We start from the raw sequence: 26,810 nt of genomic DNA, 5'->3' as shown, positions 1-26,810 counted from the left end.
CCCACACTGCAGAAGGTCTAGGAGAAAACCAGTGACACATCTCTCATGTGCCACCACCATCAGGTGGCTCAAACAGCCGAGGGCAGGAGCAGCCTCCTCCCCAGTGCCCTGCCTGGCAAGATGCATGTCTGGCCCTGCCTGGCACATCCCAACCATCACACCATCCCTGTCCCTGCCCGGGAGGAATGCAGCAGCTGCCACAGCCCTTTTCAGCAGGGGATTTAGTTTTGGGGGGCTGCAGGTGGCCTGAGCTCTTACCCTCTGCGTTGCAGAGGGCAAGGAGCAGCAGTGGAATGGCCGCATCCCTGGCTTTAGCTCCAGCAGCTCCACAACGAGCTTTTTCCTTTGCAGGAGCTGTGAGATGATCTGGGGATGGGGGCTGTATCGTGCGCACTGGGAGCAAGAGTTAAATAAACCCTGCAGCAAACAAAACAAATGTTGCATCCTCTCAGCTGTGGCCTGCTCCAGTTTTTGTTCCCAAGAGCAAACCCAACCCCACTGTTACGCAGGTAAGTGCTAATTTGGGTGTCTCTGACACCAGAGTGAGAGGAGCAAAAGATGGTCCCAGGGCCAGAGTAAACACCGCTCCTGCTGGGTAAGTGATACAGGAGTGCAGGGAGAGGAAACATGGAAATGGTTTTTGCTTCAGCCTTTTCGCAGATCTGTCCCCGTCTCTGTGATAACTTCTTACAGCTGGCCTCTTCTGCAGCTGTGCTGAAACGTCCACTTGAACTTGCTGTTGAACATTTGCCTATTGAGGAGACTCATTCTTCCCACCACACCCAATGAAGAGAAAATCTCTGATGTCTCCTGGAGAGAGGGGACCTTGTCTCGATCTGTTCTCACACGGTGAGGGATGCCGCCTCTAACAGGTCACGGGAAAGTGGATTGGAAAAGGGCAAATGGAAAAAGGGGGCTGCAAAGGGGGCAACCACACCGGGGCGAGAGTGGAGTCGCCTCTCGAAGGGGAGCGGTGCTGCCCCCTCCCTGCTTTTCATAGAATCATAGAATAGAATCGTAGAATGTGTTGGGTTGGAAGGAACCTTTAAAGGTCATCTAGTCCAACCCCCCTGCAGTAAGCAGGGACATCTTCAACTAGATCAGGTTGCTCAGAGCCTCATCAAGCCTGGCCTTGAATGTCTCCAGGGATGGGGCCTCCACCACCTCTCTGGGCAACCTGTTCCAGTGTCTCACCCTCCTGTCAGTGCTGGAATACCTTGGGGACCACCTGTTCTGCATCCTGGGCTGCAGCAGCCCAAAATTAGGGGCAGGAATAAGCCATCAAAAATAGGTGGTATCCAGGTAGCAAGAGTGTGAGCAAGACTTAAAGTGCAAATAGGTCCTGGTAGTGCCCTTCGGTACAGTTGGCTATGAAGTTGGGTGGCACACTCTGTATCTCTGACCTCTTCTAAGCCAGAAGACCTCACCAAGGCCAAGCGTGTAGTTAGGCGCAGGCAAACATCTCTGTGTTTTCAGCCAAGCCCCTTGAAAACATCCACTCCTGGCTTTGGAGAGGTCACCCAACCTCCTGAAGCTGGGAAGATGCCTTCTTCCTCACCACAGGTGCTGGTGTGTTGATTTTATACATGCATACACCCTGCAACTCACACCCACTGCCAACTGCCCGTCTTGACACCAGGTTGCTCCCTGCTGCCTCAGCATGTGGTGGGAGGTGGGCAACCGCCATCCTTCCCAGCCACTGGAGTCCCACTGATTGGGCTAGCCTGCAGACTGAGGTCCATGCTGATAGAGGCTGAGGAGCCCAGTTGGCAGGTTTAATTTGGGGCTGCCATTTGGTGCACTGACAAAGTTAAGGCTGAGGAGTCACTCGCGAGCGAGGTCGACCTTAGACCCCATGCTGCCAACTCAGCTCTTTGAGGCGGCCCTAAGCTTGGTGGGCATGCTGGTGTCTTCCCACCAGTACGCTGGCTGCACTCTCTCGCAAGCCCGCTTGCACCAGTTGCAGTGGCAGCTCGCTGGTGGCCCTCCGGGAGGCTCCTGCCCAAGGCTGGGGGTGAGCAGCAGAGCCAGGATCAGGCACTTGGCATCTCATCCAGCACCTATTCACAAGCTGTCCCTGTTCGTTGCTGAGGAGCACCATGGCTGCACTCTCCTGCCCTCACGGGAAGCTCTCAAAAGTATCTCACCGCTTTCTAGGTATCCGGCCCCAGTCATCTGGTGGGATTAAATCCAGCCTGTATCACATCTGCCTAAAAGTCTCCTGGGGAACCTGGGGCTCAGCTGCTCCCTGGAGTAGCATCTCATGTTGCCTCTGTAACTCAGGCGCTGACACGACTTTAATACAACTTTTTAAAGTATGCATTTGTATCTAGTAAGCCCTTGAGTACAGCAGAGTCCTTTTTATATTGAAATTCAGGCTTCTCAATAACATTTTATTATGAGGCTTGCTATTTTTGGAATTGCTGTTACTCTGTTATGAGCAAGGCACCTAACATCCTTCGATATGAAATCATTAAGGGCACAGCAGAGTTCATTACAGGGGCATTTCTCTGGATTAAGAACAAATCAATACTACATACTAATATCACAGCCTGGTACCTGGCTTCGGTTGCAAATAGCACATCCAGGGAGGCAGATACTCTTCTCCTGGCCTCTTGTGCTCTTCTTCCAATATCTTATTTACTGTTTTCCCCCAAGCTGTTGTGATGGATTTATGATCAGAGAAAATCCAAAGGTTGTTTTTCCTTGAGCTACCTGAATATTGTAGCTTTTAAAACAGAGAAGAAAGAAATAACCAGCTTAAGTTTGTAATACTGCAGTGACTTCACATGCTATATGACTTCCCTGCTTCTGCTGGTAAAGCCCCCTTGAAGCAGACGTGCAAAAGGGAGCAAAGGCCTCAAGCTCTCTCTGGTTGCATTTAGCTGATCACATTCAGAGTTTAGAATAAGTTTCAGATGTTTTGAGTTGGGAAAATGCCTGGGGGAGGTGGGTTGGGAGGGAAAAAGGATGAACATAAATTATAAGAAGCCTCCAATAGAAGGAAGAGTTCTGCTGACCAAGTATCCCCTGGAAGAGTTACCTTCTTTTGTGAAAATCGGCCCTTGGTTGAGATGTGGAAAGAGCTGGAGTTTGTTGGCCTAGTGGGTATGTTGCCCTGGCAGGGAGCAAGGGTAAACACCGATGTCTTGGTGGGTCAGGGGCAGTATGGCCACAGCCTCCATAAAGGACCTTCACTCAGGCAGTGCGTGACCAGCTTGACCTTGGGTGGAGGCTCCAGCTTTGCTCCGGACAGTGCAGATCCATGTCTTGGACCTGGCCCAAAGCAGGTTTGTCCACCTGTAGTTTGAGACAAGGGCAGGATAAAAGGGGTTTAACTGTGCTCAGCATGGGCCTGCGGGGTGGATGGGGGATGCCGGGCTCTCAGGAACCACCGGCTGCTCCCGCTGTTGCTCAACCATTGAGATCCGCGTTTAGAGATGCTCCCACTGTAGCTGGAATAGGAGTTTCTCCCATTTCAGCTATTGCAGCACACGATGTTCATTTGGCTTAGTAGCAGCTGGGGTAGCTGACATGAAAGCTGCTGAGGTCAATGGCATTTGTTTCTCTTTATTTAGTAGAAGTAATTATTCATCAGTGGAATTTAATCATTACTTTTTTTGCCTTTTTAAAATGTTGCTTAATGTAGGAAAGCAGCTATTTGCCTAGACTGTATTTAATGCTGGGTGGATCCAAAGGGGGTTTTCTTCAAGCTGTTTTGACAATAATAATAAAAAAAAAAAAAAAATCAAGTTGGTGAAGTGTGGAGCTGTAGGCTGTCTCTGTAATGATCTGAAGCACTCAAGCCCTTATTAACTTAATGCTTTCATTTCCTAGCTCATTCCTGGAGGTAGACCTCCTGGTCAAACTGCTATTGCTTCTTTAAAAAACTAAAGTTAGTAATTGCTTCAGTGGCACAGCTCATTATGAGGAAAGGCCTACAGCTGAGAGCAGCACTCGTCGTCTTGGTTTTGTTTTTAAATTTTGGTGGGGGGGAGGGAATTGTAGCAAAACCTCTTGTTATACCTCCAGCCCAAGCGTTAGCTATTCCATTGCTGCGTATAAGTTGACAAACTCAATTATAAAAGTTCTGCATTTCTACTTTTCAAGCGGGAGGCTTGAGGGCTCGGCTGTATCCCGCACACCGTCGCTGTATTGCTGGAGAGCTGGGCAGAGCCTGGCAGCGGGTGGGAGGTGGCTGATCAGCGTTGGTAGGAGCACATCCTCTTTCATCAGCGCAGCCCTTAACCATGAGTAGCTGACACTGCTCTGATTGCCTTTTACCCTGTTTTTCCATTAAGTTGCGGGGGGTGGGGAGGGGGGGGGGAAAGGCCGGGGCGGGACACTTTAAGGCAGCTTTGAGTAAATAGCTGGATATAACTGGGCTTTAGCTGTGTGCTCGTACCATCTGGATTCTGGGGACAGTGATGCGGCCGGTCTCTGAATTTCTGCATGGGCTCAGGGCAGCAGCTCTCCATCAGCAGTCCCTGCACTGGGCTCCGCTCACAGTCAAAAAGCACTTTTTAAAAATCTATTTAAAGATATTCCATTAGGATTTGAGGGCAGTATATGATAGGGGGCCCTTGATAAGAGGGAGGGAGGGAGGAAGACGCCAGGGGTTGGGTGAGTTAAAGCTTCTCCTTGTAGCCCATTTCTGATGGTTTCTGAGGGGTGGGATGGTGCCATCTCAGAGGTACAGGCAGGGAAACTGAGGCACTGCACCGGTGGCTTGCCTGAGGCTTATGTAATGAGCCTATTTGTTCTTGTCAAGGCCTATCCCTAAATATACACCTTAAGGTGAAGTATTTTTCTGTCTTTGAAAGACATGAACAATGCTGTTATATGGAGATGGGCAAAGGGAGTCTCTCTTGCTGTTGCGTAGCAAATGGTGGAATGGAGTGGACCCAAACTACACCAGTGTTGAAGGAAAAATTCCCATTGAGATTCATGCACTTGGATCGTGTCTCTGGAGAGATGTTGGTAAGGACAGTGACATTTATGTTAATCTCTGAAGCAATTCAAAGCTAGTAGATACCTCTGTGGAAACCAGCAGCTCAAGGAAGGTCAGCACCTAAAGGTGGGTGCTGAGCAAAGCTGTCCTACTGCTGGCACCGATTTATTTCATATTTTTTTAAAAAAGCAGTTCATTTCTTGGAGCGCTCCAAATAGACCTGCTTTTAAAAGGCGGAGGTCTGAAGAGCGGGTATTCAGTATTCATTCTTCCTAGCTCCAGATCCAGCCCTTAGGGTGGGGCATGGGTTAATTCAAAATCATTAGTGCCTACGGAAAGTCTTGACCACAGCCATTGCCGCTTGCTTTGAAGTTTGCTGTTAACTGCTGGTTTCTTACGCTCCCCAAAGTATTTGGGCTTTTAGCTTTTTGTCTGCTGTTCCATGCCTTTCTTTGATCGTTATTTGTTCAGCTCCTGAAAGCAGGAAATAATGAACCCATTTTATTAAAACACTTGCTTCATATTTGGGAGGGATAAATGAAGGACTTCCCTGCATGAATTTTCTAGCTTGCCTGTTACAAGACATAATGTTCAATGCAGGAGCAGATGCATCAGGAAGGAAATTGTGGGGAAACTCATGTGGTGCTTTGGAGCTCCGTGTCTTCACGCCAGCTACGTGTGACCTACAAGCATAAGACAAGGTCTGGGTCACCAAAATGGGTGACTGATAAAGTCTGGAAGATGAGCATTTGTGGAGAAGGAGAAATAAGATTGGGAGTAGGAAACCTAATGCTCTTGGCATGTCTTGGCTCTGCATCCCCTGTATATTTCTGCAAGGGAGTGCTGAGGAGAAAGGGATGAGGGTTTAAAGGAGACCTGCTCCCATGTAATTATTGTGCTGTTTCCATACACTAGCCCAAAGCGAAGCCGGTTGCCTTGCAGCTCCCCCCTGGATGTCTGGAGTTGCTGAAGCCAGAGATAACTTCTTACCTTTTATTTTTATTTTTTTTTATGGCCTGATGTGCTGGAGGTGCACACAGGTGAGGTCTGCAGCAAGATCTGAAAGCTCTCTGAGTATCTAAGGCTTGGGCAGCTCAAACAGCTTTTCTTAGCAGAACTTAATGAAACAAATTAATCCTGGACGCTCAAGTGGTGTAAGGCACCGCACGCCACCAGGCCATTTTAAGTCACATTGAAGTTAATGAAAAGACTCCCACAGACTTCAGTGGGCGACACATCAAACCGCGTGGCACGGCAAAGCCGAAGTCTCAGCCACGTGCTTCCTGCCCTTCCTTTTCAAACATCTCTATTGTGCTGTCCCTATTGAACAATTAAAAATGCTTTCTCACTGGCTGGAGGAATTGAATAGAAATTGGATCTGAAAACAAAGCCACAGTGTAAATCATGGCGCGAACACGCTGAAGGGGACATCAAAGCTGTGTTCGTCATCTGGGCAGTCAGAGCCAGGTGGAAACAATATTATCTCGGAGATGTCTCAACTGAGAAGTTCCAGGAGTAAGAAAAATCTCTCTGGCTAATTAAGCTCAAATGGGTGTACATAGGCCTGCTCAGAGACAGAACTAAGTAGAAGTGCTATTTTCTTACTAAGATCAGTAGTGAAGTTAGAAACTATTTGGAATTAAACTGCTTTTAGAGGAAAATAGGCTAAGTAGTTTTGGTTGGGGCTTTTTTTTTTTAGTGTGGGGAAAAATTATTTTTTTCCTGTAGAGCTATTTGCAGGGCAAGTAGCAGCTCATGTTCTGGATCCTCACAGTTTATTACCAATGAAATGTAAATTTGTAGCCACAGGGCTAGTTAGGCATCTCTATGGAAACCTACAGCTACGGGGTTTGTGCTCTGGTTGTCATCAGGGTTTTCAGAGTTTTTCTTCATATAGACAAGAAGCATACACAAGAAGTCAGACTAGTATCCAATTCCAGGCTGCATTTCGGGAAAGGTCATGGGAACAAAAACCCAGCACACGTCTCTCAGTAGATCACCGGGGGTGAGACCCTCACAAGAGGCTGTTTTTCAGAGCAAAACTTCTGAAATGTAAGGCTGGAGGCTTGTTACGGGTAGGCACAAAACCACTTCACTTCCATCCTGCAGATGGACTCACAACAGAGGTTTGGGTTTTTTTGTTTAAAACTGTAATTTCAAGGAAAGTAAAGCTTTCTAAGCACACACGTACCTTGGTGCTGATGCTCCAGGTAGAAGCAAGATGCTGCGCTCCACACGCAGATTCCTCTGTACTTTCATGGCTTCCTCTTCCATCACGTGCTTCTCGGGCACCACTTCATTATTTTTATGTGACGGTGACATGTGACAGTCCTGCCGGAGGCTGCCCTGGCCCCAGGGAGGTTGCAGCCTGGGTGACGGGGGTTCTTCTGTCACGCTTCTGATTGTGCTTGCTTTTCCACAGGTTAGCGCGATCACTGCAAGAGTCTTTCAAAACAGACTTGAAAAATGTCCAAAATGCTTTATCTATAAAGTGAATAAAGGGTGGGATTTTTTGTTCTTTCAGCAATCTTCCAATTGACAGATTTCTGCATGTAGTTAAAGGCTGCATATTCAGTACAATTTATCTTTTTGTTGTCGCTTCTAGCTATCTGTTGGTTCTGCTACGGGCTCCTTTTTATTAAGATTCAGGAAAAAACGAGGCGCTTTTTTTTTTTTCTGTGTGTACACGTGTCTTTTACATTGGCTTTAAAAAGTGTGGCTGTTGTAAGCATATTTAATGGCTCTTCTCAAAGACATCTAGCAGGTTAGAAAGCAGATCTAATACGCTTATGTTATTAAGAGCTGCAGAAGCAAGCCCAGGAGAAATGACAGCGAAAAGGGAATTACTTCCCTACTTACCAAAGAGCAGGGGTGAAAGCTGGGATTTATAGAAATCCATGGAAAAATCCACTGACTCTTTATGGAATGAGATTTAAGCTCTGCTTCTGCTCCTACCACTCCGAAGGACAAAACTCTTGAGACAACCTTTCATAGGAACGCGATAGACCATTTGCTTCGCCACGTTACAGAAATGGCTTTTTTGGTCAATGCTGCCTTTGCAAAGTCCCGAGGAAAAGCTGTGATGCAGACGGGTTGTCATGTGCTGCATGAGCTAATATTAATGCCTGCTGTGACAGTCTTGCCGCTCAGGTTTTTTTTGCTGTTCCTTGTGTTACATCTGTGTGATGGAGCAATACCAGACTGTCATTGTCTTCCTCTGCACCCTGTTTTCTGTCTGAGAAACAGTAATGAGAGCAACCGAGGTGTGTTTGCTTTTTGCTTTGAATTTTTGAACGGGGCCTGCTGTGTTTTTGCAAATTGCGTCTTCGTTCTAAGTATTTAAGAGCCATAGCTTTTCATATCAGACAACTTGGCATCAGCTTTGAAAAGAAACATGTTATTCTACAGCAGAAAACTAGATTAGAAAATCGCTTTCGCAGATAGAAACAAAGTCCTGTCGGCTCATCTAATGCCGTTCTTCGGCAGCGCCGCAGGACAGCTTTCCACACGGCATAATGCACGGCTGCCTCTGCCAGCCGGGGCTGCTGCGCTCTCTCGGTCCAGCTCACAGAACCAGTGCCGGGGATGGCATTTTCATCTTTTTGTGAACGAGCTGGCATGTACCTCCACGTAATGCTCCACTGTGACGTGGAAAAGTGTCCCACAGGCGTTCAGTTTGGAAAGGTCAACCTATATTTCATCATGTCCCTTTTAAAAAAATTGCCTGAAAGAGAAGTGAAGTTTGTTTTATTTTTTTTTTTGAGTGCATTTAGCTAGCTACTACAGCAGGCATGCAGCACATAAGCTATCCAACCAACTATGAAACAAATGCTAGAATTAATTGCTTAAATTCTCTTTGCATTAGGATAAAGCATACGGTTTTAAAACGTCTTCAGTAGAGAACTGCTGAATCTGGGGAACATCTCCTATTGCCTTGCACTAAATTGAAAAGCAAGTTCAAGTGTAAAGACCGGTGGGGTGATAGCCGAAGGCAAGCCGTCCTGCAACTGATTTTGTGAGATAATCTAGTTTTAACGCTTGTGCGTGCAAGTCTGACCCAGTAAGCACATTAAATAGTTACCATTTCTGGAAACCCAGGTTTTGTTCAAAACTTCTTTCTAGTTCTTCTTCAACTATGAAAAAGAATCCACAGAGCTACTTCTTACCCAGCAGCTGATAAGCCAGTGCCAAAAGTTTAACTGTACCAAGGAGTAACAGACTGCAAACTCAGGGATTATCACCTGTTCCACCCTGTTTTCCTATAAGGCTGCTATAATGATTTGTCCCACATTTGCATATGGGCTAATGCTGCATTTGAACAGAATCCTGATGTAGGAATTGACCTTCATTTTCAGGTAAGGTGGGTGTGTCTGCCTGTGCACCCTCCCTGAAATGATGCATTTTCTGGATGTCAGAGAACAGCGTGCAACATGGTCCAGCTTCCAAGCCAATAGTGCGACGGGAAGGTGAGACCTTGTGGCAGGGTCAGTGCCTGTCTCCGGGCGCAGGTCACCTTCACGAGCCCCACATGTGCAGCTGACCTCACAGCATTTCGTTCCACCAGGAGAAGACAGAGCACTCTCTGTTTGGCCAGGCAGTACCACACTGCACGCACAGCACAACGTGAAGCCAACGAAATGAGTAACAAGTGGAAAGCTTGTCTGCGTACCAGCTACAGAGTGGTGCAGGTGCTTGGCAAGATCAAGACTTTAATCCTGTTCACACCAGTGTGCGTAAAAATCTCACATCCAGTGCTTTCCGCGGGAACACTTGACATGTTTTACCTAAGTGAAATGCACTGCACCATCTGATTCACTGTTTTTTTTACAATACAGCAGCCCCAGTGTTTTATAAGAACTGGGGTAGAGAGCGCAAGTTGACTTTAATTGCAGTGGAAAGTGCACTCTGCTGTCTCTGGAAGCTTTCAACTCCCTGTTGCTGGAACCTTGAGCTTCAGTCCTACGTTTCTAATGCCCTTACCTGCCTAGCGCAAAACACTGAACTGATTACTTAGCGGTACTCCTAGCCTCAAAGTAACCAGCACAAGCAAATGGCAAGACCCAAGCATACCTTAACTCTATCCAGAAACTGTAAAAAAGGTACAGGGAAAGACCGCATTTATTTCAAAGTTTTAATGAAATATAATAATTTTTCTACATGAACAAACATTTAAGCTTGCTGGTAGAAGCATCTAAACGCTCACAAAACATCTCAAAACACAGATTTAAAAAGAAGCATCCAAACTTCTAATTTAATCTCCAAATCTTGGTTAAGTGGACTTCATCTTTCCTTTGTTTTCTTGAAAGACGTTTGTGGCTCGGGGCAGCATTTTCTCCAGAAGGTAAACATCTCTCAATGGTTGCACTACAGGTGGCTTTCATCCTTTACTGCCTGAAGTCCAGTTTCAAGTCTAGAATTAGAGATACGTTCCACACGGCTTGCAGCACGGTACTTTTTTCAGCTCATTTCTCCAGGGGTGCATAATTCAAAAGCTTCTCAATCAGATCCACGTGAGCTAGGAGCATTCTGCGGCAGCAGTATCTCTTCAAACCAAGGGCATCCAGGGCATCTCTATTAATGAACAAGAACAACAGTAAAAAAAAAATAATGGATGAAGTGAGTCAGAACCACTTGTAAGCGTTCCTAAGCAACATACTGATTACTTTGAGCTTAGTCATAGAGGAAAACTTGTTTGCAGTTCAAACTAAGAAACAGAAATTTAGCATATGCTGTTAATATTCTTTTCCATTTACTGCCGTTGACAGGGTATTTGCCTGTTCTCTGGCCTGCAGGAGCACACAGTCTTCTGCTGAAGAAGGCGTCCAGCTGACACAACTACCAAACTTTCAGAGGTAAGTCTGCACAAATCCCATAGGAACAGAATTGTAACAGACCAACTCTTATGAATTTCCTCTTCTGCACTACCCCACTTGTGAGGGCATATTTGGTCATGAAACAGCAAGGTTAAGTGAAATGCAAGTATTCTGGTTTTGGAAACAAAATTTTAGTCTTCACAGATGGTAAGAGACTTAAAATATGGTACATTTCTAACCTCAATTATTTAATTACAGTAACTCAGTCTTCCTCTTACAAACACCAGTCTGTAGAAAAGAGAGGAGCTCTGGTTAAAAATCTGATCAATCAAGAGGTGTGAATGTAGTAACAGGAACACCGTTTGGAAACATAGGAAGTCATTTCCACTCCTAAAATCCTGGACAGTTCGTAATTACCAGTGCTGGCTACAGCTCCTGCTAATTGTATGGTAGAAGGTAGCACGAAGGTACTAGACAGCCTCCTGACACAAGAATAAGGAATGGCATCTCTAAGCACTGTTATCCATGTTATTGTGAGCATCTCTAAGCACTTTTATAACGTTTCTGTAAACTGAGGAAGATACTTGCCTACTTCACAAGGTACAAGCTTCCCTACTTCACAAGCCACATTAAAAGGCTGAAAGATATACAGAAACTAAAATAACTCAAAATGCAAACTACCCCATGTATGGACAGGATGTTAATTCTAAGGAAGGCTAAAAATCCTTTCCAGTTGCTATATAAGAAGGCATTCAGTTATACAACCTGTTCCCCACAAATATACAAATAAGGATGTGCAGACTACTCAACAAGAAATTTGTGTTTTACAGTCTGTCCGCTTAATGCCTTCTGAGTGACTGCTCGAGATTCTTACAGTTGGGTAGAGAACGTATGAGTCATCCTAGCCTAGACCACTGCATGTGTCTTCAATGGCTATCTCTATCAGACCTCTTGAAGATAAGTGACACTATCCAAGCTCTTTAGCACCAACTTATTAACCATAAAGCCAGTCTGATACTCTTTCAGAATTTGACATTCATGAAATAGGACTGATCTCAGGTCTTTAGATCTGTATGATGCACTTGCTTAGAACAAATGTATTTTCCTGAAACCTGTAATCCTCCTGTTGGAGAAAGCCGACAGATACTTTTCAAAAGTACAAATGACTGAAAGGAAGCTGATGCATAAGCTGGACCATGGTAAAAGTTTGTTTGACTTCAAGCAGTACAGTCTAACCGTATGGAGTCAAACCCCAGCAGCTTCTCTGATGACATCAATTAGTCCTTGTACCTATCAACAGTTCTTCAAGGGCTTAAATAGCTGGGCTATTCATTTTAGTACTAGCACTTGTAAAAGTTATTTAAGGGAAGTATATGAACAGCGTATTTTTTAAAAAGAATGTTTATAAATAATATCACATGATATCTAAACTTTCCAAAACACTTGAGAACAAAATCATTTGATGTCTGTTGATATGTAAGTTTTAAGAGCTATCTGGAAAGTTCCAAACTTTCAAATGCAGTTGCCAGAGATGCAAAATACTAACGGTAACCACAACTTTAGGAATCATACTATACGTTTCAGCTAAAACAACTTCAGTTATATTTCCCTTTTCCTCTAGTTTCCAAGAACTTCTGAAAAAAGAGCAATTTTAAGAGACAAACAGAAAGGTGTGGGTCTTCTTTAACGACAAATTGTTTCGACAAGTTTATTTCTTCCATTTTGTCCATCCATTTCTTAAGCCACCATTAATAGTGATTCTGACACTCCACTAAGATTTTACCTGTTCGGTATTTGTAAACTCTGCTTCTGATCTTACAATACCATAATTGCATTAGTTTAACAGGCGTCCAAGAATCACACCAGTGACAACAGCAATTGTTTTTAAGTGAACATTTATCAATAACAATGTACACCTTCCTGTCCCATACAAAAGCGGAAGAATAATGAAGACAAGAAAAATATTAAAATGTAATACTTCATAAATAAGTCAGAAGTGCTACCAGATTAGCTCTAATAAATTTCAGTATTGGTGAGAAATTATTAGCAACCTCTACTATTTTAATGTTTTTAACTCCATAAATGAAACAAACCCCCCCTTTTTTTGGTAGGAACTTTCCAAATACCTTTAGTTTAGCAGCTGCAATATTTTACTCCGCTATGTTTGACAGGTTCTGGGATGTAAATGCATTCCAAAAAGGCCACTCACAGAAGTAATGAGATTTAGGAAAAGTATTGAATCATTTTCACTGGACAGATTTTAAGTAAACTGATAAATGATGGGGGGACAGGACATCTTTTCCCTACAAACGCTACGTCAAGCAGTGAGAAGGACAGAGACTAATCACAACTTCCTGCAAGTTTAGATGAGGCTCAAAAACCAAAGCCTTCTTTCCCTGTTTGTTCTGTGCTCCATTGTTTAACATTTCACAAAACAGCATCCTAAACCATGTTTTCAGATTTACTTTAAAGAAAAGGCAGTGAAATCCATATTGTTAATACACATTCCTATGATAGTTCATAGACATAAGTCCACTTAAAAACGTATTAGTAAACCTAACCATTTGAATGCAAAGCAAATACTCTTTCTTTCTACTTAAAAGTTTCAATATCACTTAGGGAAGTCACCCAAACTTTGAACACTTTTTTTTCCCCACTCCTTAGAATTGCAAACATCCATTTTTTTTTTCCCTTCATACTTGATGACAAGGTAAATATTTCTCAAGAGTTACCTTCTCAAACCCTTCTGCAGTAGTCCCATCACAGGAACCTCCTCACACTACTGGAAGACAACTCTGGCTATGCAAAGCATGGACAGACTTCTTAAAATAGAATTATTAGGACTATCAGTCAGGTATCTAGAGAAGTTAAACTTCCCCTTCCCCCCCACAAACCAGTGTTTTCAAGTAAGGTTAGCAATTTTGGGTAGCGAATATGAAATACTTTTAAGAAAACCTTGAAGAGGTATATATTGTTAACAACATTAGTTACTTCTTACACTTGTACAGTCTTCATTCTCTCCCCTTTAAAAAAACAAACATTGGTGTCAAAGTTAACTGTACTGCTTGTTTGTTTCCTTCCCATTCCACACAGATTTAAATGTCAGACTCAAATATTTGAGTTTTGGGTATAAAGGTTATGACTTGGTAACTTCCATACTACTACCCAGAAAGATTCAGTAGGGAAACAAGTACTTGCTTACCTATTATAATTTCTAACCTCTGGTTAAATAGTTAGCCTCAGAACACATCTGTAGTTTTTAGCCTCTTTACAGCTACTTTGTAATGCCATGATCCTGCATTTATATACCTTATGCACTGTGCAATCTCATCTAAAGCCTGAGTCAAAGAACATTCAGAGATAATACCCACCCTTCTGTATATTCTGCTTGCAGAAGGCCAAGATAAGCTTCCCACTTGTTTCCAACTATTTTGCCACACGTGAAGCATCTGACTGGGATGATCATTTTTGCACTGTAGCTGTTAACATTAAAAAATTCAGTATCACACCTCAGCAAAATGACTAAATACCACATTCAAATATAAGAAAGGAAATTCAGAACTTGTACAAGTCTCAAACGGCAGCTCAAGAGGCTGTGCGACAGTAAGGTAAAGGCCGCGTTACGGAGGTGCTGAATTACAGCAGCGCAATAGATCGCGCCTCGCCACCATCGCGAGGCGGTGCCGAACAGGGGCGGGGGGACAGCAGCGCTGGGCCCGGGGGCTCCCAGTACTCTCCGACTGGAAAACCGGCCTGAGCCCGAGCCCGGGAGCGGGTTACCCCTGCCCCACGGCCGGCAGAAACGGGCCTAGAGGGGGTGTAAGAGGCGGTCGTAAGGCGAGGGGAGCCCGAGGCGGAGGCTTCGCTCGCCGGGCCAGGCCTCACCGGAGGAGACCGGCCCCAGTCCGCCCCGGGAACTCCCCGCGAGGAGACGCCCAGTCCCACCGGGGCGCTGTGGGGACCGCAGCCCCCTGAGGCGCCTCCTAGTCGCGGCGCTGAGGCGACTCCTACCGTAACGGCTCCCCTAACGGCTGCCAGGGCGCTACCAGCGCGGCGGGGCGGAGGAAGGCGGTCCGACGCACCCCCGTTTCCGCGCAGAGCGGCGGGGTGGTAGCGGCCGAGCGTACGGCGTCCCGGGTGGCCCAAGAGACTGCTCGCGCGGGGCGGGCTCGTTTTCGCGTTTCGCGTGTGGCGCGCTGAGTGGCAGCTGGGGCGCCGGGAGCGCGGAGCGGCGGCACCGGCGGTGCGAGCCACCGAGAGAGCGAGCGCGGCGCCCGCCCCTGCTCCTCCTTCTCGTTCCTGGGTGGGTGGGCACTTGTTGCATTGCGAGAGGGCTTTTGCAGCGGCGAGACTTCTCATCCCATCCCGGCTGAGGTACTGGAGCCGTCCGGCGCGGGAAGCGCAACTGGTGGCTGCAGCCCGGTGCCCGCCAGCCCTATCTGGCGGGGGGGGGCGGCGGGCGCGGGGGGGACCCCGGCGGGCAGGGCTGTGGGACGGAGTCGGGGTGCCCCGCGGCAGCCCGCCCGCCGGTCCACTCCCTCCTGGGGCAGGGGCTCCGCGGCTGGAGAGCCTGTCCCCGCACTGGGCAGAGCCCCCCCACCGCCTTGGCTGAGGGGCGGGCGGCCGGCCGACCGAGGGAAGGCGTGAGGGGATCCGTAGGGGGAGCGGGGGGCGGCCGTTGGGACCCCCTCCCCAGCGGTCGGCTCGCGGCGGCGGTTGTTGCAGTGTCGCGTCTTCTCTGGAACAGCGGCGCCGCCGCCCCTTTCGGGGCTATTTCCCCGCGGCTGTTGGCGCTCCCTCAGGCGGGGGAAGGCAGGAGCGGCTGCCGGCCGGCTTTGTACCCCGCTCCGCCTTCCCGCCGCGCGTCCCGAGGGGTTTTTTCGTTGCTGTGGACAGTGTTTATGTCTTTGAAGGCGAACCCGCCCTCCAGTCAAGTTGTGGGCGCCGTCGTGGCCGCAGGTTTGCCGAGAGTTGTTAAAACTCGGGTCGGATTGGACTTGACGCTTTCCTGTCCCGTTTAACTTTTCGCGTTGCTCCGTCTTGCTGCGACCTGTGTACGGCTAAAATAAAAAGGAAAGCCGTTCAGCAGAGCTACCCTTGAGGTATCGCCGGCTGTTCGGGTGCAGCGCCGCCGCATGAAAAGGAGCGTTTTCCCCGGTGTCTGAGGGGCGAGGGAAGTTCCCCTTACTCGCGGGGCAGCGGCTGGTTGGAGGCAAACCAACTGATTTTACTGGGTACCCTAAGCCGGGGAGGTTTGGTAGCTGAGGGTAAATGCATCTTGAAATTGTTTACCTGTATTTCATTAATCTAAAGGTTGGGGAAGCGTTAGGCCAGGCTATGTGTGCTTAGCAAAGGGAAGCACGCTGTGATGGCTACAAACTTTAGGGACAGACACGGCTGTTCTGGAGACTCTGCGATGAAGCATTAGTCGGAACACTGTCAGTCCTTATTGTTCTCTTGGTACAGCGTTAGCGTTATGTTAAGTGTCCTTGGGCAGAGCAGAAATTCTCCAAAAGTGTTTTATTTTCCTGCTAAAGTATCCGTGAGTTGATACAGTGCGCAGCGCAGAGCCATTACTGTCAGGCATATAAATAATTGTGTCTTAATGCACAGCTTATGTTAATACGTCTTTCGTGACTATTTTTTGAACGACTGGATTATTGACCCTCTGCACAGAAATGCCAGACCTAACTTGAACCGTAAAAGAGCAAATAGTTTTGTTTTAACAAATAAGGGTTTGAGGTTGTTTGAAAGCATTTTTACAATTCTGATTGCTGGTGAAAATACAGTAATTTTTGCAGTCCCAGGAACAATTATACACAGTTGTGAATGGCGCGAATTGACTTGGCATGCATGGTAGATGAACCTCCTGCGATCTCTAGATTATTATCATTATTGTTATCGTAGGCCAGTGGGAGCCAAACTCTGTCTTTTCTTTTTCTCCTTTGATATCTTTTTTTTGCTTTTTTCGGGGGTGGGGTGTGTGAGAATTTGGAGATTGTGCTTTGATGCATTTTCAGCACCAGGGCTCCAAAGTAATTTTCTTACTGAACTGTGCACTGAAAGGCATTTGTGTCTGGAGATGGAAATTTGCAATTGGGAGTGCGAAAGAGGGGCTGTCACAGGGGCTTCATGGCAGAGCCACATCATTAGATGTAGGTTCGTGTCTTATAGCTGCCTTGCAGAAATGTGCTTGCTTATTTCTTAAAAACAAAACTGAATTTCAACTTTCAGACCTAGTACTCATATCTGACTTTGCATAACATCTTTTTTTTAAAAAAAAAATTTGCTCAGCTTGTTCTCACAGTATTACTTTAACTTTGTTACGTCTTTTCTGGATAACCTGCTTTGGCTGGGTGAATGGCTTAATGAACTAATACGTCTTTAATGGCTGTAGCTTCTTTAATCCTAGAAAATATAAGGATTTTTATGATCTATGACTTGGAGAGACTGCTACATACTGAGAACATTCTCTGCTCAACTTCATGTATCCTCTGTTTAATCTGACCGTTTGCCAAACCGCAGAAGTCTGTTTAAAAGAGTTGGGAGGGATGTGCACACATGTGACTTAGGAATCAGAGTCAGTGTTTTATGGACTGTAGCTCATAGGGGTGACTGCACAGTGAGCCATTTGTGGCATGCCACCTTTCAACTCCTCTTTTTCAGGTGAGCTGGGTACTGTGGGTACTGCTGACACTCAGCTGTTGCTGTTTAGTATTTAGTCAAATTTGGTCTCTTCAACCATCCTTCTGAAGAGAGATGAGCACTGGCAGAATTGGAGAATTTGGTCCCTTTAAGCATCCTTTGAAGAAGAATTGCAAGAATTGGAGCCCTATCTCCTAGAACTAATCCTAGAACTGCATGGGTCTTTCTCACAGTAAGTTCTTGTCACATTTCTGGTCTCTTGCCACCTTCAACAAGCAGCAGTCCCTGAACTGCTGATTCTTTGGGCCTTCAGACAGCCTGGTGGTTAGGAAACCCATCAGAGCACTCCTTAGCATTGAGTAGAAGAGACTTCCCTAGAACTTACTGAGTTGAAGTAAGTTTGAGAACTGTGGACTGCTTTTCTGATGTGTGTCTGGAGCAGCTTCTGTCATGTGAGGCTTCGTTGTGGGGCATTCGGATAATATATCCCACTTCTTGGTTAATCCAGTACAGGACTTCTTCCTGTGATCTGAACAACTTTTGAAAGCTGATGGTGTTTTATCTCAGTGTCACTGTTGGGTTGAGGTTTGTTCTTGGCATTTTTTTTTTGGTGGATTTAGACCTACAAAACGCAGCTAGGCATGGCCCCTCCATGGCATTGTTAGTGATGAGTACTGAAATCCTAGACTGGTGACTAAGGAGTAGATCCTGCTTCCTGTTCTCCCATCCAGAAAATATAAGGGAAAATATTGCTGTTTGTTCTAAAAACAACCCCCAAAAGAAGTCAGTTAAGTGACCTGACTGACTGAACTACTCTTAAAATACTTTTATAGCTTGAGTGGCCATATGACCTCCTGCAGCTTATGCTGGCAGACTGTGTCTTTTGTGACCTTGTCTCTGTAATTAGGGCTGTAGGAAGGAGTCGTGGGATCTCTGCTGTAGTACTGGTAGCGTGAGAAACCAGTGGCTGAGAATTTTTTGTTTTGTTTTGTGGGTTGCAGTAGGTCAGTTTAGGTGTGCACCCTGATGAGTCTGGAGACTTTTCACCTTACACTGCTTCTCCCATCTGTGGTTGTTCCCCTTCTTCTGACTTTCTTGTTTCTGCATACATGTAGATAATTGCCAGAACTGAAGACTTGGGTCTTTTACGATCTGATTTGCCAGTTGGGTGGCAGTTGTATTCAAGGGTACTGAATTGTTATTTAAATCCAGGACCTTTTAGAAGAACTCTTCAGTGAAGGATTGTTTTGGTACTATTGGTCATGATTTGTAACCTTCTATAAACCTGTGGATAGTCCTGTTGGCTCTGTTTGGAGTTAAAAGCTCAGTTTCCGATTGCTTTCTGTGGTTATTTAGAGAAAGAATGTTATCAATTTTCACTCCATCTCTGACTAACACCTCAGAATCACGTACATGACTGCAACAGTTCATGGTACCGTATTCAGTGGTGTACTCCTCAGATCTCAACAAAGATGGAGAGAGAAGAACTCTAAGAGAAAGAGACTTGCATGAATCTTGAAATGAGTGATTAAATAGGACATTAGTCAGGAACTGAAATGTGACATGGAAAACTTAATGAATAAATATGTAGCAGTCGAGAGCCAGGCTGAGAGGGGAAGATTAAAAAAAAAAAAAAGGCAAGATGAAGCTTGGCTGCTGTTTTCTCAGGCATATTCTCCACATCTCCAAGTCTATTAAATCCTGCAGATTTACTGTTGGGCTTTCTCTAGTCCTAGTTAACTACTCAAAAGTGTGTCATTCATCCCATTCCACAACAGGGAAAGAAAAGTGGCTCCCTCTGGACCTGGCTAGTGTGACTTTGGAATGACTTCCATCCTTTCCTTCTAAAGCTTGTAGGCTCAAGGAGCAAAGGCTAGGCTGGAATCTTGATTTGTTTTCCCCTTGATTTTTTGGGTGGGTGGCGTTCTGCCCCATTATGTGCCCCACCCCTGCAACTGGATATAGCTTAATATGTGATGGTAGGGAGGTGGAGAAAGTGAAGAAGGAGAGGCAGGAATGATGGAAGGAGGAAAGATTTGTCTACTCTGTAGAGCTTTGCATTGTTTAGTTGCCCTGCATGCTGTTTAATAGCTGCTCAGGCCCCTGGATTTAGTGAAACAAATACAGAAGCTGCTAAGTAAGTAGAAATGAAGAGAAACCTCTCTAAGCTGGGGATGTGACTGCAGCTTCACTGTAATACCAGACAAGCTTGATGCTGCTGATTTCATTAAAAGCAACATTTGGGGCCTCAAAGCAGGGTTTAATACTTGCTATATATTTTTTTAAATATGCTGACCTTATCTGGTAAGCCTGTAATATTTGTTGCAATGAAGAGCAGCTGCTGCATAAATACATATATAATATCAGTTGCCAATTGTGAAAGCTGTGCTGAAACTGTGACTTGTTTGAAGTGGGGTTGTTATTAAAAGGCAGGTGGCAGGATGTTTATTTTACACCTTGTTAATTGCTTGTTTTTCCTGCTGTAATTGGCTTCCTAATGGGGGCAAAATGCACTTGGTTTTGCACACAAAGCTTCATTAGTGACAGCCAATGGAAAGGATTCAGAGGGTGGGATTTATATGAAATATATATATTGAGTAACAGATGTCTATGCTAAATACAGTGTGTGAGGAAGTCCCATAGATGCGTCCAAATATGTAAATGTTTTTCCATAAAACCATTTAAGGTGTCCTTGTGTTAGATGTAAAGATCACTGCCTGTTACTTGAGATGAGGGCAGAGATTTTATCTTGTTATTTTTGTGGGGCAGAGACTTTGCTCTGCTTCAGTGGACAGGAGTTAGGATGCTGGGATGGTGCTCTATACTTGGGACTCTGACAGGGTTCGTGTATTCATAAAGATATCTTTAATGATCTCTGTGACATAGCTAGAAATTGCTCCTGCTAACAAACTGAGAGGAGATGGTGAGCAGTGGTGGTGTTCAGCCAGTTTCTAGTGTTTATGGAGCCTTCCCTGCTGCTTGAGTGCTATTTCAGGTGTCCCCCCCATTTGCACTGGGCCCTTGGAGGCAGGGCATTGCTACAGAGAAGCATAGCTGGACCATTTTCAGAGTGATCCTGGTTGTGCTTAGAAGTGAGAGCTGAGGTGTTCTGGCTAGGGATGGGTGCTGCACAAAGGCAGTTTTTGTTTTAATAGTGGCCTTTTTTACATGGTGTAAGGTTCCTTAGTATAAGGGGCTAGTCAAGAATCGTCTGTTGATGGTCATGTCATCATAATGATCATCAGACACCATTGTGTCTGATGCCGTGAATAGAGTTTTGTGCTGTTTGGTTTAATATGCAATTGTACCTGCAGAGGTTACTGTAGGTGGCAGGTGAGTGTAGTTTTGTGTATCTATGTGTACATATATACATATATGGATTTGTATACAAAATTAATAATGCAAAGGTAACATAGCCCTTCATGGAAATGGCTTATCATCCTTAACTCCTCCTACTGCATCTCTTTTTTAAATTTATCTTTTATTTAAAAAGCACTGAGAAGGGATTGGAAAAAACACCCATCTACTTCCTCACTTCTCTGCTTCCTCAGATGTCAGTATTTAACTAGTTTGATACTGGTTTTATCTGTCATATTTCAGTAAGGTCACTTCAAGGCAAAAGAATAATGTTTGCCAGTCTTGGATTGACATATTTTATAAGAAAAAGCCTTTATTACATGAATATATCAGCCTAATTGACTGTTTCATGTTGGGTGGGGGGGAGAGTAATATCCTGAGGCAGCATTTTAATCAGAAAGATCACAGGAGCTGCCCATCAGCTCTGCTTTTCCATGCAAGTGTCCTCGGATGACAAAATAATCCCCTTTCTTGGGATAATGCTTTTCATTTCTGTAGAATCTTTCCTTACAGAGTAAAGGATGGACTGTGAAGTTGAGGTGAGGCCAGAACTTGTCAATTGAAGTGAGGAGCCCCAAGGTATTGTCCTTCCATGGTGAAAGCAATATGTGCATTCCCATTGAGCTCATGGATGTGCTTTTGTCTCTGATGTACTTCCTGTCTTTGTCCGGAAGCTTTTTTCTCTGGGTGTATAAGCAGGTCCTCTCCCATTAAGATTTATCTCTATTTGAAGAGGCTGTAGCAAGCCAGTCCTCTTATAGTAGTTCGCCCTGGCATCTATGAGTCTCTGAACTCCAATGAAAAGGAATGTTTTGGTTTTTTTCTAACTTATTTTTGAAGTTTTATTTCTGTTGCTCTCATAAGTGATGATGGATGTATTTGGAACAAGAATTAAAGAGCAGGCTCTGCTGAAGGCTGTCCTTTGGGCCTTTTGGGGATGCTTATGTCTGTATTTAAACTTGATGCCTGGGCTTTTCCTTCCATTTGTCTTCTGGCCAGTCTTTCATCCTGCAAGCCTTCATGGGAGTGGGAATAAAAGATGGTGATGGTGGTTATAAGTAGGAGCAAAGATCCATCTTGCTGAGTATCTTGTCTCTGATGGTGGCCAGTAACGGCTTCTTAAGGAAGCAGGTAAGCTTAAAGCAAGTGTGCAGTAGTAATACAGTGAGATGCTTGCATTTTATGTTTCATGAAAGTCTGCAGCTGTAGTCTTGTTCCAGAATTGACCAGGTAGGAAAGAAAATGCAGTTTTTCTGATTAAAACGGCTTACTCGGCTTGAGCATGGCAACCTGTTGTGTCCAGATTAAGGTCCTGTATGGAAGCTCGATGTCCTAAATCAGCTCCAAAGCTACCCCGGCTATGTGCTGTGCCCTGGTGAAAGACAGCTATTTCTGGGAAAGTCCATGTTGGTGTGCACAGCCTGAGACCTTCCACTGTACAGGGCTTCCAGCGTGGTCATGGGGAGAACAGTCAACGCAGAGGATATCATGTTACCACTCAGATGAGTGGGCTGCTGTGCACCTATCATTTTGCTATCCACAGGGAACATTCCATTGCTTTGTTTATTGAGCTGCTGTTTTTAAAATTAAAAACAGCCAAATGTTTTATAAAATATTAAGAGGCACTGCTTTAGTGTCTCTCATCAGATTAAGTATGTCACTTTGTGTGTCCTTAGGGTGATGAAGCCAATCAGCTTGGTTGTTCTCTCACCTTAAGGATGCATTAAGGTGACATGCTTCATCTCACAAGGGATGCTGAAGCTATCACACTGCAGAACTGGTAACCGTAGGGGTCCTGCACTTTAACTGTGGATTCTCAAATGAAATTTTGCAGAAGCAAAACAGTTTGCTTTGTACGAGTGAATTCCTTTTTGTTAGAGAAGCGCTTCTGGAAAAAAATACTGAGGTAATACAGTGGTAGACACATGCACAGTGACTGCTCTGCAGGAAAGGAAGAAATTATGGCATGTTTTGTATGAAAGACTAGGAACTGTTTCAGTGGGTAAAGGGGGAGATGCCTGTACATCCTCAAACGTTCTTTATGAATATGGATTTTAAAGCGGTTTTGCTTGCAGGTGAATTTCATTCAAGAGCCAGTTCCAGCATTTTAATCACAACACAGTGGCACTGGAGTAGCTGAGGGTTGGGGAACTGTGGGGTGCAGTAGCCTCGGGACTAGAAAGTTGAGGAAGGGGCTTTAGCTTGCTGCAGAGAAGCCCTGAGGCCTGCACATTGGTGAAACACAGTATGTTGGAGCTGGCACCGCATTGTCGAGATCTAGCTTTCACTGAGTTTTCCATCATCTCTTGCCTCTACCCATCAGTTCTAGCACTCTTCAGCATGTTTATAGTACTTGAGAATGCTGCAACATACCGGGTTAAATAATCATGAAGTTTTAATAAACTCGAGATACAAGACTAACCTGACTTCTGAACGTCCTAGTTGTTTTCGGTTATGTTGCCTCTTTACACTCAGTAAATAATGGCACACGTGGCACGTTACTCTTGCATTCCCACTGCGCACAGCTAAATCACACACGTGTGCACATCAGGGAGCAGTTATTCAGGAGTCTGTTCTGAAGGGCAGCAGTTCCTTTGTCTGATCTGATACGCTGCTGCTGCTTTGCTTGGTGGTGGTGTGAGGGAATAATAAAGTAAAGCCTTCAATCATATGACCTGATCAGAGAGGGCTGTCTGTAGTGATTGATAAATCCTTTTGGAACAATAGGCTGCTTGAGCTGTGCCCAGGGACTGATGGGTTTGGTTGAGGTTTTGCATTCATTTTTGGCCTAAGTAAAAAGAACATCGAGATCAAGGCTGCAGTTTTGTTTGCAGCTTGCTTTCAAATCCCTGCCTGATCTAAAATGGTACTTAACTATATATACTTCTGCTCTCCCCAAAGCTATTTGGAGAGCATTTTCCCCATCTCCATTAGGATATGCTGAGTATTTTGAGGACTCACAAATTACTTTGATCCCTTAAATTGGCGCTCTCTCAAGGAGGCATAAAAGAAAGACATCTTTCCACCTTGCATCCCCCTGGCCTGATGAGTGGCATGCTGAGCGAATGGACATGGCTTCTCTTTCCTGGGACATCCCCCCAGACACGGCTTTTTCCTGCAGGTCTCTTGTATGACCTTGTCAAGCTGCTTCACTTCTTTTCTTGATTTATGACATTTGCCATTCTCCATAGAGAAGCTAAAAAGCTTGATATTAAAGAAAGTTCTTGTATTCTGAAAGATAGCTTTTTCTGTTTGTATTGAGAAACCTCTGAAGATGAATGCCTGTATGTGCGTGCGTGGATTCTGCTTAGCTCTATAATAACTGAATTGTGCAGTGGTTTATCTGTTATGTGGGTGAATGTTAGCCATGCACAGTGTTACACAAAGGACGCCACCTGTTTTCATCTGGGCCAGAGGTGTATTTGGATGTATTTGCATTTCTGCAAAGGAGATGTATTTTTCTGCTTTGCTATTGAGCAACATCCCCAGTGCGTGGGGTCGGTTTAAAGCAGAGGTGCTTGTTCTTCTTAAAATGCATGCTGAACAAATACCCTTTCCCTTCTATCCTGCAGAACAAAATGGTATGTGGGTGAAAAAATGGCTTTCCCATGTGTGTGCAGCCATTTCACAGACCAAGGAAGGGTTTGTGGCGCTCAGAAGAGCTATTGCTGCTGTAGAGAAGTGTCAGTTCGATGCCCTCTTTCAAGGATTCCTATTTTCAGCCACAGTGGTAGTGGGCTAGGGCTGTGCTGCAGTGCTCTGCCTGTACTGCTACTGGTGCTTAGGCATTCTGCCTTTATCATAGTGAATCAGGACATTTGGAGGAAAGGGACCATGGGATGACTAGGACTTTTCTGTCACACACACAAGAAAATTTCTTACTTGAAGAATGGATAATAGAATGCCTTATACCAGAAAACAAGAACTGCCCCAAAGATCCTGCTCCTCTGCTAGAGGTGAGGACACAGAGAGCTACGCTCAGAAGTAGAAGAGATTTCTTCATCTAGATGCAGTGGTAGGCTTAAGAAGCATTTGTTTTCTCAAAGTAGTCTGTGATCTCTTACTGTTCTATTGGGGTTTTATGTTTCTTTGCTCTCTCTGTCAGTAAATGACCATTTCATTTTGGCAGTGCCCTACTGTTTAAATTATGGCTAGAGCCAGTTTGTTGTGGACCTGTTTAGCATCAGTTTTATTGCTTGCCTGCATTCCTGCTTTGCTGGGGGATTGTCATTGCAGTGCCTTTTGGGTATCCTCTTTGCTGTCAACTGGCCCGACTCCTAGGGCTTGAAAAGCTGTTTGGGGATTCCTCTGGGAGCCTAAGGGAGTTATTGGAAAGAAGTCAAATTCTCATAAGTTCCTGAGAAAGCTGTCATAAGCCTTGTGGCTGCTGGGTTATTGCCAAATCCTTTATTCATGGGACCCATGATGAGCCATTGCTAGACAATAATGGTTTCAGGTTCTTTTATACTGTATTATGAAAGGAGAACCAGTTGTGGGCCATTGTTTCAGTCAATGTAAGAACACACAAGATTCTCTATATCAAAGCATTTACAGCTTAATAAGCCTTGTTTTCTTGCCTCCTCCCCCCGCCCACCCACCACCCCCACCCCGGTTCTTTCTCTATGTATCCAGTGTACCTGTTGCAGATTCATCCTAGCAATAATTCATCCAAAGTCAGACTGCTTTTGCACCCTGTGGCTTTTGGCAACTGGAAGCCACATTTATTGTGCACAGTATTGACTCTGACGGCAAGTGCTGCTGTGAGTGAGCCAATGGTCCCTTACTGCTGCCTAAGTTACTTGTTACAGAGAGAAAAAATGGCTTTGAAGACCCCTCCTCATGGTATTCTCTTAGTGTATGCATAACTATATACACACAGAATGTATGTATTAACACTGCCTTTGCCTATTGGTGATTATTTCTGTTGGACAGGCTTTTGTATAAGTTGCAGAGTTGGCTCTGACCCTGCATATTTGCCCCACATCCTCAAAGCATTTGGTAGTTTGTTGTCCCCTTATCTGCCTCTGCAGTGAAAGGGGTGAAAGTCAGAACTAGCTTATTTGCCTCATGGTGTTCCCTTTTTTTGCACTTGGCTCATGGCTTTGTCCTGCTTCATGGTGGACAGTGTTTGATACAAACAAATTTTGAATAGCTAGTGGCGAAGTTTCCATTTCCCATGGGAGGATGCTACTCTACCCTAAGAGCTTTCATTCTGTGGATGTCTGTCTTGGTGCAGTCTTATTCTGTTTTTAGTCTAGTCCAATAAATGCTGACCAACACTAACTACACTCTAACCAACCAACTACTTAGTAAAAAAATGAGTGAATTAAAAAGTTATCCAGAATAGTATTGAAATGTCAAGAATGTGCATTCAAAGTCATTTCAAATACTTAAATTTAAAATGAAATGTATTGGTGCATTGAAATTGTTTGATATGTCTCTCTGTTCGGGACTGAGCTGGGATGGAATCCAAACCAAACCATGCGAGATCCCTGGAGGGAAAAGTGCAATGCAAATTGGAGGTAGAAAAGTCAGTCTGAGCTTTGGTTTGGCTTTGTCTTTGCAGTCTCTGAATGTGTGCCAGCTATGGATGAACAGCAGTAGGACAAATACTTAGGTGCTGCTGTACAGCCTATAGAAGCTTTTATTCAGTGGCATGCATTACAGATTTCATACCAGATCTGAAAAATTGTGTTTCCGTCAGAACCAACGCTACTTAATTTCAGCACAGTTTTCTGCCAGCCCTGGAATGTGTCTGCATTTGCTTGCAGAGAGATTGCTCGGATGCAGGGCTTGGTTCTGTCTATTTCTCTCTTTTCTTGGCTTGTCTTCTGCAGATATAATAATAGTAATAATAAAAAGCCTCAGAAAAATCCCCTCCAAAATGTTGCTATTGCAGCTGATATATTGATGATTTTAGCAGTCATTTCAGCATTTCAGTTGTTTGTGTTTGGGGGTGTGTAGTTTTTTTTTGTTGTTTGTTTTTTTTTTTTTATTTGGAACATCTCATCTTGATTTGACGTATTTGAAGATTTACATATGAT

At 44.9% G+C, this 26,810-nt stretch overlaps 2 protein-coding genes across 15 annotated transcripts in view; one reads left to right on the top strand and one right to left on the bottom strand.

Annotated features, from left to right (window-relative positions):
- Positions 1–10,068: 10,068 nt before the first annotated feature.
- On the bottom strand, positions 10,069–14,905 carry POLR2L (RNA polymerase II, I and III subunit L). Its single transcript, XM_054198986.1, has 3 exons — positions 14,776–14,905; positions 14,136–14,243; positions 10,069–10,522 (listed from the first exon to the last, which is right to left on the bottom strand). The coding sequence occupies exons 2-3, from the start codon at positions 14,228–14,230 to the stop codon at positions 10,414–10,416; spliced, it is 204 nt and encodes a 67-aa protein (XP_054054961.1). The 5' UTR covers positions 14,231–14,243; positions 14,776–14,905; the 3' UTR covers positions 10,069–10,413.
- The window catches only part of TSPAN4 (tetraspanin 4), a 460,958-nt gene continuing 444,724 nt past the window's right edge, over positions 10,577–26,810 (top strand). For 4 of the 14 annotated variants that reach the window (XM_054198964.1, XM_054198975.1, XM_054198974.1 and 1 more), the window contains exon 1: positions 15,753–17,641. The gene's annotated coding sequence lies outside the window, so the exon portion shown is untranslated. Of the gene's footprint in view, positions 10,804–14,894; positions 15,139–15,451; positions 15,724–15,751; positions 17,642–26,810 lie in introns of those variants that run through there. The other 10 variants (XM_054198982.1, XM_054198963.1, XM_054198972.1 and 7 more) reach the window with 6 other exon arrangements.

This window comes from Rissa tridactyla, chromosome 4 (genome assembly GCF_028500815.1).
Source record: "Rissa tridactyla isolate bRisTri1 chromosome 4, bRisTri1.patW.cur.20221130, whole genome shotgun sequence".
Taxonomy (NCBI): Eukaryota; Metazoa; Chordata; class Aves; order Charadriiformes; family Laridae; genus Rissa; species Rissa tridactyla.
Note: the sequence above shows the minus strand (reverse complement) of the source record. Positions and strands in the feature narration are given on the sequence as shown.